The following is a 14,785-nucleotide window of genomic DNA, read 5'->3' on the forward strand; positions in this document are numbered from 1 at the left end:
AGGTACTTTCATTTGAAATGAAATCTGATACTTTTAGGTTAAAAGAAGCTCTGCGTTTCTATGCCGTATTCTCGGTTATACACTTCCTGGGTTACCTGAGTAGTGTCTTCTGAGTCATGATACCGACTTAAAGCATATCAGCCAATACACGAAGCACCTGGTTTGGTTATGACAGGAAAAAGAACATTAGGGGTGGGGACAATTTCATCTTCCATGTAACCAAGGAAGTGCAACGCTACCTGAAAGCATTGCTTGCAAACAATTTCTTTAATCCAGAGTAGTAACAGACATTTACTGCGCCCATATATAACCTATAGAAATGCGCAACAGGTAAGATTTATGGAACTACTCTGTTAGCTACAATCACCAAATGATCTGTGGAACAACTCCCACGTCAGATTCTTTTGGAGGTGCTGCATTCTTGCACTGGTGCTGACCTGTGTGAGGATGTAGCTGCGCTTGGCCTCCTCCATGGAAATCAGGCTGGCGTTGATGTAGTCATTGGCTCCCAGTTGCAGGTGGATTCGACTGTGGTCGACTAGAGAAGAGAGACCATGTCAGTGCACCACACAGCCACATACAGAGGTGCCCAAACACAAAGGTACTGAAACAAACATGTCACCAACACACATAGCTGGGGTGTATGCCACCCCGCCCCACCAACCCCAACCCTACCTGCCGCCAATCCCCCCAACCCCTTCCAACCGCCTACCACCAGGCCGCACTTACAGGGGCTGACGTCTCTGTAACGGTTCCTGGTTTTGTTCTCTGGGAGTTTGGATATTTTACAGGGCAGCTCGCTGGACTGCTGGCGAATCTCCTGGAAAGAAAGAGAGAGAGAAAGAGAGAGAGAGAGAGAGACACATCAATTTTCAGGTACAAATCCTCAACAAAACCTTCAGAGCTCTACGGTGTGGCCAAAAAAAAAAATTGTTGGTGCAACTATCAGTTTAATTTTAGATTAGAAATGGTATCATCTACAAATATAAATCTCAACCGAGAAACAAAAACAAGGTTTTATCACTGTGTCCCCCTGGGATTGTAGTCCATTGTATCATTATTTATAATCGCTGGCAAGGCTCTAAAAACTAGTCCAAAACACCCCTTTTGCTGGTAAGTGCATGCACCAACGTGCACTTTGATCAGTGATCAGTCCTTATGGTTTTAAACCTTAAGATACTGTGGGGGAAAATACTGTACAAGAGGAGAGCAGTGTGCGAGGGAGAATGCTGTGCGAGAGGAGAGCAGTGTGCGAGGGAGAATGCTGTGCGAGAGGAGAGCAGTGTGCGAGGGAGAATGCTGTGGAGAGAGGAGAGCAGTGTGCGAGGGAGAATGCTGTGGAGAGAGGAGAGCAGTGTGCGAGGGAGAATGCTGTGGAGAGAGGAGAGCAGTGTGCGAGGGAGAATGCTGTGTGAGAGCAGTGTGCGAGGGAGAATGCTGTGCGAGAGGAGAGCAGTGTGCGAGGGAGAATGCTGTGCGAGAGGAGAGCAGTGTGCGAGGGAGAATGCTGTGAGAGAGGAGAGCAGTGTGCGAGGGAGAATGCTGTGTGAGAGGAGAGCAGTGTGCGAGGGAGAATGCTGTGCGAGAGGAGAGCAGTGTGCGAGGGAGAATGCTGTGGAGAGAGGAGAGCAGTGTGCGAGGGAGAATGCTGTGGAGAGAGGAGAGCAGTGTGTGAGGGAGAATGCTGTGGAGAGAGGAGAGCAGTGTGCGAGGGAGAATGCTGTGTGAGAGGAGAGCAGTGTGCGAGGGAGAATGCTGTGTGAGAGGAGAGCAGTGTGCAAGGGAGAATGCTGTGGAGAGAGGAGAGCAGTGTGCGAGGGAGAATGCTGTGAGAGGAGAGCAGTGTGCAAGGGAGAATGCTGTGGAGAGAGGAGAGCAGTGTGCGAGGGAGAATGCTGTGTGAGAGGAGAGCAGTGTGCGAGGGAGAATGCTGTGGAGAGAGGAGAGCAGTGTGTGAAGGAGAATGCTGTGGAGAGAGGAGAGCAGTGTGTGAGTGTGGCAAAGCGTAAGCCTTGGCACATGGAAATATGTGGTTTATTGTATGTTTTTGTGTTAATTGTTAATATTTATTTAATTAATTGTTTAGCTGCTGTGGCGCTCCGCTGGGGACGATTACCTGTCTGCGTGGAGCAGCAGCTGAAAGCAATCAGCTGTTCCTGCAGACGGGTGGGCGTGTCTCAGCAGAGCGTCAGTATAAAAGCATGGTGATCGCTGCAATCGGGGCTGCTGCAAGGCCTGCCGTTTTTAAGGCACATTTTGATTTATAGTTTGTTGTGCTGTGTTTTATTTTGCACTCTTTGTACAGCTTGATGTACTAGTCCTGTGTACGTTACCATCGCTGGTAACGTCACATGACCACCTTTATTTTACTTTCGTTTTCTGTTTTTGTTAATAAAACCTGCGCGCCTGTGCCAGCGTTTTCAACATCATCACCATGTCTCTCGTATGCTTGAACAGCGGCTACCCACATGCGTGACCCGAATAAGACCTTCTCACAGTGAGGGAGAATGCTGTGTGAGAGGAGAGCAGTGTGCGAGGGAGAATGCTGTGGAGAGAGGAGAGGAGGGTGCAAGGGAGAATGCTGTGAGAGAGGAGAGCAGTGTGTGAGAGGAGAGCAGTGTGTGAGGGAGAATGCAGTGGTGAGAGGAGAGCAGTGTGCGACTGAGAATGCTGTGCGAGAGGAGAGCAGTGTCCGAGGGAGAATGCTGTGAGAGAGGAGAGCAGTGTGTGAGGGAGAATGTTGTGAGAGAGGAGAGCAGTGTGTGAGGGAGAATGCTGTGGAGAGAGGAGAGCAGTGTGTGAGGGAGAATGTTGTGTGAGAGGAGAGCAGTGTGTGAGGGAGAAGTGTGTGAGAGGAGAATGCTGGGAGAGAGAGGAGAGCAGTGTCCGAGGGAGAATGCTGTGGAGAGAGGAGAGCAGTGTCCGAGGGAGAATGCTGTGTGAGAGGAGAGCAGTGTCCGAGGGAGAATGCTGTGTGAGAGGAGAGCAGTGTGTGAGAGGAGAGCAGCGTGTGGGGGACTTCAGAGGAAGTGTGATGCCACCTCACAAGAAATCTGCTAACATTTGGTACAGGCATCCTTAACCCATTAAGTGCCATTGTCTTCATTCGAGGACAGGCTACTCTGTACATTTTAGGAGCATTAACTGGCATCTACTTGTTATTTTAATTCTCTTTAAAAAAGACAGTTGTGATAACTTACTTTAATATTGTTAAACACACAAGTCAAGTCTAAATGGAATGCACCACATGACAAATACAGCTTGTGTTGTGATTTGAGTTTGGTAATGAATGGATTAATGCAGAAGTCACAGACAGTATACAACATAAAGTACTGTGTCCCACATTTTATATTTTAAAACCTACGTACTATATGAAAATCTATCTATGGGAAACTGAAGTCATACAAAATGATTATTGTACAATTGTATTTATTTCTAAAGACCTAGAAATAAAAAAGATTGAATCTCTCAAAACTGTTTGCAATACACGAGTGTTCTTTGTCTGAAAGACCTACTTATTTAACCCTGCTTCTTATGTTACGTTCCGCTAATAGCTCGCCAAAAGCGAAACGTTTTCCCTTGTGGGTCGACTATTTTTCCTGAACTTCGCCACAGTGGCGAAGGTTTTGAAAAATGTACTTGTGTAAGACTGCCAGCACATTCAACGTGTGCTGGTAGATGAGTCAATACAGATTGTTTAGTTTGATTTCATTTTGCCAAATGAAAGCTCTTTAGTTAGATCATGTAACATATGCATGCCAAAAATGGGACGACAGAGGCTCTAACAGAAACAAATCAATGGACGGCACTGCTTGTAAAAAACAAACAAACAAAAACAAAAAACATCCAAACAGGAAAAATAATTATATAAAACAAATTGTACAGACCAGTTACCGGAATCATGTTCCAAATGATGCAGCCCAAGGAATACCAGTCAGCCATGCACCCAACTAAAATATGACCGTGATACTAGTCACAGGGAGATGAATGTCACAAAAGAACATTTTCACAGACGATAAGCCAGAAAAACGCAGCTTCAGGATCACAGTTTTTGTTTGCTATCTCTTTAAAATGTATTGAAATATATTTTGGAAATAGTAACAAAGTGGATTCGAAGGAGGAATGGTTTAATAAAATAAACACATTTATTATTTTAAAAAGAAGGACTTAGGCACAAGGATTGCACAGCACTTCACATGCAGGTAAAAGAATGTAATAATATGTGAGCACGGGGAATTGCACTTCATTAATTCATGTTCAGTTGTACCAAGACTCCACTTGAATGACTGATTAGCAATCGAGTCTCGGTACAGCTGCATAAAAGCAGCATGTTTTCACTCACTCGAGTTGTGTGTTTGGAAGTGGAGAACGAGCGAGAGAGAGGAGAGTTTAGTTAATATAACTGCTACAGCGTGCTAGAAGTGCCAGCACGGTTTAGTGTTTGTCCACTCGTTTGTCTGTCTGTTTATAGTATGGTTTTGTTTGTCTGTTTATTTTGGCTCAAGTACAGTGTTGTGTTTTGCTCAGCATCTTTATTTTCTGTTTGTTCATTTAATAAATGCTGAGCACAAGCAAGCACTCAGCTTCACCAAAACTCCACATCTCTCTCCTGTGTGTTGTTCTTCCGGGTCTGACGTCACCTCTACAGTCATCCTGGTCACACGCTCAACCATACAATAAACCGTTTTACACCTTGTTTGTACGTCCTGTATTAACTTGAGTGGTGCTTTTTCAGTTTGTTTCCTATTTAAAGCACTTGTTGCCATCTCACTCTTTTTAAAATGTGCAGCCAGTCTCCTTGCTGCTGCCACTAACGTATGGACTTGTCGTACATCCTCCAAGCTTTTCTGAATGAAGAGATTTATATTGTGCCCTGTACAGCTCACATTTGCCATGCTAACAAAAAGTAACACAGCACGCTCTGCACCTGTTGGTCGTGTTGTCATGAACACAAGCTGTTACTTCTGTAGCCACTTCAAACATTTCAAAAGCTGTTTGTCTCTCGTGGGATTTTCGTATAATAGACGTATAACTGGTCATGTGACAAATGTCACCAAAACTCATATCTTTTTATGCATCAATTTTAGTAATTTATCATCAGTAGTCCGTCTTGTATGAGACTGCTCCAGTGCCACAGTAAGTGCGGACATTACTAAAAGGAAGGAATTTGGCAATTGCCTCCAAGTATCTTTTCTAAAATTGGTGCAACAGAAAGATTGGCACTGGGGCGGGTTTTACTCTTGGTCAATCTGGCGCTTCATTGGTGCACTGTGTGTGTTTATGCCTGTAGTAGGCGTGGAATGGTATCAATTCCACGACAGCGTTAAATAACGTTAATGACAAGAGTTTTTCTGAGTTGGTTCTATATTTAAAATGGCATCTCTAAACAAAGAAAGCCACGTTTAGAAGTATTTTGAGGAACAGACGAGAAAACGTTAAGTTTACCTACTGTAAACCTGGTTCCCTGAAAGAGAAGATGGCCACCAAAACATTGTTATGGGATATACGCCTGCCTATTGGTTGGTGTCACTGAGCTCTTTCTAACAAAGCTGCTGATAGGCCCCCTCCCTTCACCCTCCTTTCGCGATGAAACCGCGATGTCGACAGACGCGAACTTGCGGTTGGTGGCCATCTTCTTTCAGGGAACCAGGTTTACAGTAGGTAAACTAACGTTCCCTTTCAATTCGAAGATGGCCACCAAAACATCATTATGGGAAAGCGAGTACCACAGCATTCACGAGGAAGTGAAGAACAGCAGCATATGAGGGACGTCTAGCCCTGCCTGAAAAAGGTCAGCTGTGCAAGCGTGTAACCTTGCGTACCCTAGTGCCCACAAAGGGCAATGAGGGATCTATCACATTCAGGTGATAGAACCTGGAAAAAGTATGCAGGGTAGCTCAGCTAGCCGCATCACAGATCTCAGTCATGGAGGCACCTCGAAAGAGGGCCCATGACGTAGCCGCACCTCTCGTGGAATGTGCGGCTATCCGCCCAGGTGGGGGTAAGCCAGTACCATCATACGCAGCTGAGACCGTGTCCGCAATCCAATGCGACAGTCACTGCTTTGAAAGGGGTTGTCCCAGGGTCCGCGTCCCGTGGCAGGCGAAGAGCTGGTCAGACTGACGCAGCGCTCTCGTCCTGTCCACATAACATCTCAATGCCCGAACCAAGCAGAGAAAGTTCAACTTCCTATCCTCCTCCGAAGCAAACGGTGGAGGATGGAAAGACTCCAGTTCCACAGAACGATTCATGTGGAAGGCTGAAACCACCTTGGGGAGAAAAGCAGGGTTTGCACACAATGACACTCTGCTACCATCATCCCAAATACGCATTCAGCAGTTATGCACAGACAACACCTGCAGCTCACTAACCCGGTTTGTGGAGGCGATAGCCAGGAGGAATGCTGTCTTCATAGACAGATACTTCAACTCAATGGAGTATATAGGCTTAAACGGGGCCTGTGTGAGAGCCTCCAGTACAATCTCAAGGCTCCATTCGGGGAGAGTGGCCCTCCTGGGAGGGCGCAACCGCTGAGCGCGTCGGAGAAACCAGGTAACCAGGAAATGAGCACCCGGGGACACAGAGTCAATGGGGGCACAGCAAGCAGAAATAGCCGCTAGGTATACCTTCAATGTGGAAGGTGATCTACCAGCCTCACGCAGATCTTGTAGAAACTGCAAGATGACAGGTATGGGGCAAGAGATTGCATCATGACCGTTAGTACTGCACCAATCTTGGAAATATTTCCACTTATAGGCATACAGTGACCTAGTGGAAAGCGCCCTAGCATTCTGCAAGGTACCCACAACCGCGTTTGACAGCCCTAAGGCTGACCAGCGGTCCCTTTCAGGGGCCAGATCCAAAACTGGAGCCTGCCCGGCTCTGGGTGCCAAAGCGTGCCTCTTGTCTGGCTGAGGAGATCCCGGCGAAGCGGAATCTCCTAGGGCGGGCCGTTCAATAGCTGGGACAGGGTTGAGAACCAGATTCTCCTGGGCCATCTGGGGGCCACCAGGAGAACTGACGCCTTCTCTGACTGGACCTTTTCGAGAAAGGCCGGAAGTAATGGCGGACGCGGGAACACGTAAAGGAGCGCTCTGGGCCATACGTGGGCTAGGGCGTCGACACAGAGTGGAACGCCGCAGCGGTGGAAGGAGTACCACAGGGGCAATGTGTCGTCTCCGCCGAGGTGAAGAGATCAACCTGTGCCTTCCCAAACCGTTCCCAAACGCGCTCCACCACCTGAGGGTGGAGCCACCACTCCGACGGATGCAGGCCCTCCCTCGAGAGGAGGTCCGCCGCCCGATTCTCCACACCTGGAACATGCGTCGCCCGAAGGGATAGCAGGTTCCGTTGTGCCTAAATCAGGAGCCTGAAGGCTAGGCGATGCAACCTCGGGGACTGAAGGCCACCCTGGTGGTCGACACACGCCACCATTGATGTGCTGTTTGTGCGGATCAACACTTGCTTGTTCCACTCTACAGGTAGGAAGCGCTGGAGGGCAAGGAACACCTCCTGCAGCTCCAGCAGGAGGATATGCAGGGACGTCCAACGGCCCAAACAGGGCCCGCTGACTCCTCTGCATTCGCAGACCGCTCCCCAACCCGAGTTGGAAGCGTCCGTCGTCACCACCCTGCGGTTGTAGACCACTCCCATTCGGACTCCTTGGTGCAAGTGAGAGGGGATCCTCCACCAGCGCAGGGCCACCCTGTCAGCCGACGGTGCCTCGCGTTCCCGAAGAGACCGCTGCGGGACCTCCTCTACTGCTGGACCAAAGGTACAGCTTGGCGATACATGCGCGTCCAACAGCGCAGCTTTATCGGCATCAGTCACCCGCGCCTGTGACAGCCACAGCTGTCTGCGCGCAACCACTAGGCCCACCAGTCTCCGGCCCAGGGCCTGCCCCTTGCTGTCAAGGGAACCTGCAGGTACGCCGGCGCGTGCCACATGAGCGCGGGCACCGACCCTGACAGCGGCGGCGCGCTGATGATCGAGGAAACCTCGGAACTAGGGACCACGTCCATAGGGAACTCAGGCTCTGCCTCGACCTTCATCTCTGCTGGAAAAAGTGGACTCCCCCCACGAGGCAGCGATGGAGAGCGTGTCCTCGTCCGAGCAAAGCGCCCGGTCAACCCGCTCGCCCTGCTCTCCCACGGAGAGGTCAGGGGGCGGTACAGCAATGCCAGTTGGCACAGGGGGTGAGGGGGGCACCACACAGGGGCCCATGGCCGGAGCCGGTGGGGTCTGTTGCCTCTCTAAAAGCTCCATGATCCAGCCGATCTGAGCTTTCATGTCCATAATATGCCACACCTGCTGGGATTTCTTCACCCGTTTAGCCGTAGGCGACAGGGAGCGGCTGTGGGTGGACATAGACGCTGCCCTGCCCATCATAGCTGTTATATACACAGCGTGAAACGTGCACCGCGCACCATGTGCCCAGAGTACCGTACATCACTAGCTACAGAGTGTACCGTGTGCACAGAGCACCGCGTGCACCGACTACCGTGCACACCGAGAGCACTAAGCATGGGGCAACAGATACTGTGGGCACTGAGCACCGTGTGCATTGCGTGCCATGCAGCACCGGTATAATGTGCAATGAGCAGTGGGCTATCGCTTGCACAGAGTACTGCATGCACACCTGCACAGAGTACCGCGCAGCACCGGGCATTGTACAGCACCGGCGCACTTGCCAGTATCGGTACTGCGAGTCAATAAGCACCATGCGCACCGTAGTACCGAACTAGCACGGGCAGAGTCTCATGCACTGTGGTATTTAAAAAAATACCGGGGCAGCTATGCACGGTGCCTACCCTGACCGCGTGGTCACACACCTGAGCAGCGCGTAGTGTACAACAGTGGGACAGGGCTGAAGCCGTCGCGGGCGATTGACTTGTTACATCACAGTAAACACAATACAATATACAATAACAGTATATATTACAAGACAGATGGGGGAGAGCACACTGTCTGTTTGATTACAAGGCCTACACACGTGGTGAAAGGCCAACGCAGCTCGCGTACGTCTCAACTCAACAACGGGGAAAGCCTCGGTGAGGAGTATATGGCTGGCCCGGCTGTAAGCAGCCAAGCTGCAGCTAGTCCTCTGCGCAAGCACGGGGACGTGCAGCTACAATCAAAACAAGGCCCGACCTGCACAAGGCGGCAAACATTACATGAAATATACTTAATATATTACTTGATTGTGTGTTAATTTGACATTTAAAGCAAGACTTGTGGCAATGTCTGGGAGGTTTATGTACTCTAGTACAGTATGCAGAGGAGAGTGTCGTTTGATTTGAGTACTCGGAAATTGTAATGCTCAAGTAGGCTACTTGTCTTGAGCAATAACAGATTTAAAAAATCCCACAGCTACTATCAAAGACCGCAAATTTTCAAATATGAGGCAGACTTCTTAATATTAGTCCCAGTGCTCTTTAAAATTCCAAAATATTGTGCTATTTTATCCCTCAATTGCCTTTTCCAGAAGTGAAAGTATTTCCAACTTATTATATATTCACTAGCAACTTTAATTACAACCATAAATATAAATTGTTTTTTTACTTTGTAGTTAAGTCTTTGCGATGTTAAAATTTGCTTATTTAAGGTTTCCTTGCTTAGAAAATACTAACCAGGGCTGTCAGTATTAGAATATAATAAAACCGTTTAAACACTGACATTGCAAAGAGTTTAAACGATAAAAATGACCAAAAGCACATCCCTAGGCAGGTGACTGTTAAAAACAATCAGATTTTTAAAAGCAGCTCCCTCTACTATACTAACAGGTCTGATATCTTGTGTGACAGCATCCACTATCAGGCCTTTATTTCTTTTGCTCTGACACTTTTTGGATCAACTTTCTTTCCAAAATAAGCTGTCATTGAAGGGGTTGCTTCCTTTTGTTTTTTTACTTGTGTTCCTGCTGTTGTATTTTGCCGGGTGCTGTCTTACTAAATGTTCCCGCAGGTTGGTGTATTGCCACAGAAGCTCATTAAAACTCCACAAACGGTGCATTCTAGCTTTCCATTTTGTTATTTTGTAAAAAAAAAAAAAAAAAAAAAAACCTTCCAAAAGTCTAAAAGCATTATTTAAAATTAAATTAAAACTGACAATTTAATTAGCAAAATCTGATCTTGAAATGAAGGCTACCTCTAGTCTCTCCTCCGGGTTATTTTTATTTTTTTCATGCTTATTACTCGGGGAGTTTATTATTATATTATTATTATTATTATTTATTATTATTATTATTAAAAAGGAACCAAAGGAAAGGCAAGGAATAAGAGTGTAAATTTACATTTTTCCGGTCCTAATAAAAAACAATCCTATTAATGAACTGACAGATGCGTGTTTTTCCGATGTTTTTTTACTATGGTTATTCTGACGATTCGATGCATTGTCCCAGCCATAGTTTTTATTCTTGTTTTAAAAGCAGTGACCACTGGTGCTTCTCTTACAGAGCCTTAGGCAGATCATTCCAGAGTTCTGGGGCCCTTTAACTGAATGCTCTACCATCTGTGCAGTGGTTTTGCTGTCGGAATTTGAGAATGTTTTTTGAAAGTGAAGATAAAAATAAAAAAAGTGGAATCATCACTATTGACAATCGTTTCTGTTTGTACCATAAAAAAAAATCCCTCTCTCTCTTCAAGAAGGGATCGCTAAACCAGAGAATCACTGCTGCTGATCAGATCAGCGCCTCAAACTCTCGATTCATTGACTCTGCAACGTTCTCATGGTGTGGTAGGCAAAGTAAATGCAGCCAGCGCCTCAGTTTCATGTTGTGTGTCAGTTACCATGGTAACCCAGACCACTTTATGAGGCTGTACTAGGTGCAGCCTCACATTATTCTTTGTAATCTGACAGCTTCTGCGATTTCACGAAGAAAATCCACTCATTTTTTCAGCGCGGCCACAGCAAGAGTGAACTAAACTAAACAGAACAAGTTGTAGAAGATGAAGACTTGGATTCGGACACCAGACAAAAAAGAACAAACAAAGTTCACAAGCGTCAAATCAAAGAAAGAAAACAAGCAGCAAAGTTTCAGCCCTCGGTTTCCATGGGTTGTCTATGATGCCGAAATTTCACAGATGACTTGTACTTACTGCATTACTGCAAATAAATGCAACACATTTACAAAAGGCTGTTGAGATTTCTTAAAAGGACAATTTGACAAAACACAGCCACACAAAAGATCACGTTGCTGCAACAGAAGCACGAGCAATGCAGCCATGTACAGAGCGAGCCATCACTACTGTGTTCAGCAAGGAGAAGGACGCCGTAATGTCAGCTTTGCAGACTGCATATTACCTTGCAAAGAAGAACAGACCTAATTCAGACTTCAAGTATCTAATTTTGTTTGAAACCAATGCTAAGTGATAATTTCAGAAGAAACACCTTTGTAGGCACATGGTCAAAACATGGTCAATGATCATTTTAAAACTAGCTTTCCATGCATAACAAAAAACGCTTACATTGTAATATCGACGTCAACAGTTGACTGTGAGCGTGGTTTTAGCTTCTACAATGTGATAAAATTAGACCTAGGAAGCCAACTTAAAGAGAGCTGTGTAAATACAAATGTCTGTCAACTCAAAACATGCCTGATCTTGACAAAATATCTGAATTTAATCTTGAAAAGGCTTTCAGATATTGGTGTATGGATCTTGTTGGAAAAGTGAAGCAAGGATATTGTACCAAAAAATACATTCAGTTTTGTTAAAACGAAGATGATTTATAGAATATAATATTCTAACGATGTTTTTTTTTTTCCTTTTTACTGTAAAAGACTCAGTAAACAATTACATTTTTTATGTTATTGTATACTACTGACTGGTAGCTGAAGTGTTAACACAATTCTAAAATATTGTACTTTCATTTAGGAAACTTGAAATGAATATAGAAATGAGTTTCTTTGTTATGAAATATTGACATGTGTACCATTGTCATATGAAATGGTGCAAAATAATTGCAATAAATAAATAAATAAATCCTGGTATAAGTACTTCATAATGCATTCTGTGTCTGTATGTAGCTTTTCAGGGCAAATAAATCTGGTACTCAAGTTTTCAAGTTCTAAAAGTTTACAGCTATAAACTGTAGAGCATTATTAAAAATGGTTTAAGTAAACAATAGTTTTGGTCAAGACAGTGATTTAAAGTATAAAATAAAAACAGGATTCATAACACCCTTGAAGACTTGAGCTGTGCGCCAGCAGTGACTACTGAATATCGCAAGGTTACGGATGCAACCCCAGTTCTCCGAAAAAGAAAATAGCCATCAACTAATGGGTATCGCCGTCAGGTGATAGGATTATGTTGAGCTTAATATAAAGCTCAAATCTTGTACTTTTAAAGACCCTCTGTTCATAGAACAGTGTTAGGACATATGTCTTTCGAACCAGACGCTGAGGTGCTGTTCCGTGTATTTTTTACACGTGGACCGATCTTGTCCTACTGCTGCATGGTCACCCTCGCTACTGCTTTGGTACACAGTACCATTAGTTGATGACTATTTTCGAATTGAAAGAGAACGTAAGGTTGCAGATGCAACCCCGGTTCTCTGAAAGAGAAAACAGCCATCAAGCAGCGAGGTCGCTTCAGTAGCCCTTGCGGCCTGAAGCAAAAGAGACTGAGCTTCCTGCGCTCTGCATAGGAATTCAGCACCTGAGGGGTGGGGCGCGGACATCAGAGCTATGGAGGCATAAAGGCACCCCTCCCTGCAAGAGGAGGGATCTACTTTGTGAATGGCACGCTTCAAGAGAAGCGCAAGGATTTCTGTGTTGAGAGCCACATATTGGAGCGGGTCCTTTTCTGCAGTTACTATCACCCCCCGGGTGGTTTCAACTTGAACTGAAGGCTGTAACCTGCCCACATAGTCTTGAGCACCCAACTGTCATTGGTGCCGATTTGCCAGTAAGGTAACTAGGAGAAAGGGGTTGAAGGCTGGGGGTTGAAGCCTTAGGCTGCATGGGGGGCGCAGTTGCGGGACCCTTGGGTCACTGACACCAGTTGCCCTTCATAGCAGGTCAACCGTGCTGCCGGGCATTCCACAGGGACACTAGCGGGCCTGGGCAGAGGCTGTCGTCCCCACAGGAGGAGATCCCTACAGGGAACAGCGGGCTTCTGTGCGAGCAGCTGAACATACTGCCTTGACACCTCCCTGGTCTTCAGATTTCTCTGGAGCATCTCCTCCACTGCGGAATCAAAAGTATGGACAGGAGTGATAGGGGCATCCAGGGGCGAGGACTTGTCCTGCTCCTTAACTCTAGCCTGGGAAAGCCAGAGTTGCTGTCTGGTGACCACCAGAGCCGCGACGCATCTGCCCTCCGCTCTGGCCGTGAGCTGGGCCAGTCTGGTGACTGCCTTACAGACCTGGTTTAGCTCTCGTCTCTGAGCCGCCGCGATCATATCACGGAGCTGCTTGATAAGGGTCGCCCGATAGATAGAGAGCATGCACAAAATATTACAGAGCCTAGCTCCTTGGGAGCAGGCAGCATAAGCCTTATTGAGGTGCGTCTCTGTCATCCTACATTGTCTATTTGGACATTGCAGGTCCTTGGCCGGCCCAATGCCCGGCACCTATACAAGGACCGCAACAGCGGAGTCCACCGGGGGAAAGGCTGCCAAGCCGGCACCTTCCACTCCCTGCATGGAAAAGAAATCCCTAGCTTCGGCAACAGTACAGGGTGCTGAAGTCGGACTGGACCAGGATGACTGGATTTCCCTGACAAAGTCAGGGAAATGGGGCAGTGTCCTGTTATGCACTGGAGTAGCCGAGGGGAACCAGAAGCGATGGGGTTCCTTGTCCCCGGGCCATTCCACCCCCAGACGTCGAGCAGCCTCAAACACAGGCCCTGGAGATGCCTCCGGTTCCTGCTGCAGCTCATCCAGCGAGCTGCAAGAATTTCCCTCTTGTACGAGCTCCTCATCACCAGAAGCCTGCACAGGATATCCTCCTCATAGTCTGGGATGGGCTCAGGCTCCAGCTCAAGAGTCGGACTGGGAGACCAGGGAACATGCACAGCTGTGGCGCCAAAGGCCAACATCATGCTCATCATAAGCAACTGTTGCCCCATTACCACCTCCATAAAGCGGCTAATCTGGTCCGCGAGGGATGAGATCCCGCTTGGCTGGTCCCTAGGGGACCTGGAGCGCACTCGCTTCCTAGCGGGAGGTAAGCGTTCCGCTGAGGGGGAGCGCCGACGCTGCCCCACTCTCTTGGTAGGCAAGCGAGAGTGTCGCTCGAGAGATGGGGAGGGTGACCTGGAGAGCTTGAAGCGTCCGGGATATGATGATGGGATATGAAATTCTCTGGAACTTCCTACATATTGTGCAGAACATTGTGTTGGTCAAGGCCGAGGCAGCATGTTCTGGTCAGAGGCAAGAAACGCAAAACTCATGCAGGTCTTCTGGAGGCATGTTCCGGCTGCAAGAGCCACACTCGTGGAAGCCCGGCATAGCGTGCAGGGCAGTGCACGTGCTCAGGTTGCCCGGTGGAGTGCAAGGGACACAGGTGGAGCAAGTTCGGGCACGGGTGTGCATGGGGCACAGATGTGCACTGGTGAGTGCACAAGCACAAGGGTGCACGGATAAGTGAACGGGCATGGGTGTGCACGGGGTGTACAGGTGTGTCTAGAAATACATGGGATTACAATATCATTTAATTACGATGGTTTAAGGACATTTAATGCCTTATAAATTAAAATCAAAACCTTAAAATCTATCCTGAAATCGGACCAAAAGGCAGTGCAGAGATGCAGAGCACAGGAGTAATATGATCTTGCCTCTTAGGG

At 47.3% G+C, this 14,785-nt stretch overlaps 1 protein-coding gene across 4 annotated transcripts in view; it reads right to left on the reverse strand.

The window, feature by feature from the left end:
* The window catches only part of LOC121319189 (tyrosine-protein phosphatase non-receptor type 1-like), a 109,653-nt gene that overhangs the window by 70,356 nt on the left and 24,512 nt on the right, over window positions 1–14,785 (reverse strand). For 3 of the 4 annotated variants that reach the window (XM_041256383.1, XM_041256382.1, XM_041256381.1), the window contains exons 2-3: window positions 730–820; window positions 438–538 (exon numbers count right to left, since the gene is read on the reverse strand). In XM_041256383.1, coding sequence (XP_041112317.1) covers window positions 438–538; window positions 730–820 — 192 coding nt within the window. Of the gene's footprint in view, window positions 1–437; window positions 539–729; window positions 825–4,555; window positions 4,562–7,227; window positions 7,233–14,785 lie in introns of those variants that run through there. The other variant, XM_041256384.1, reaches the window with a different exon arrangement.

This window comes from Polyodon spathula, chromosome 8 (genome assembly GCF_017654505.1).
Source record: "Polyodon spathula isolate WHYD16114869_AA chromosome 8, ASM1765450v1, whole genome shotgun sequence".
In the NCBI taxonomy this organism is placed as follows: domain Eukaryota; kingdom Metazoa; phylum Chordata; class Actinopteri; order Acipenseriformes; family Polyodontidae; genus Polyodon; species Polyodon spathula.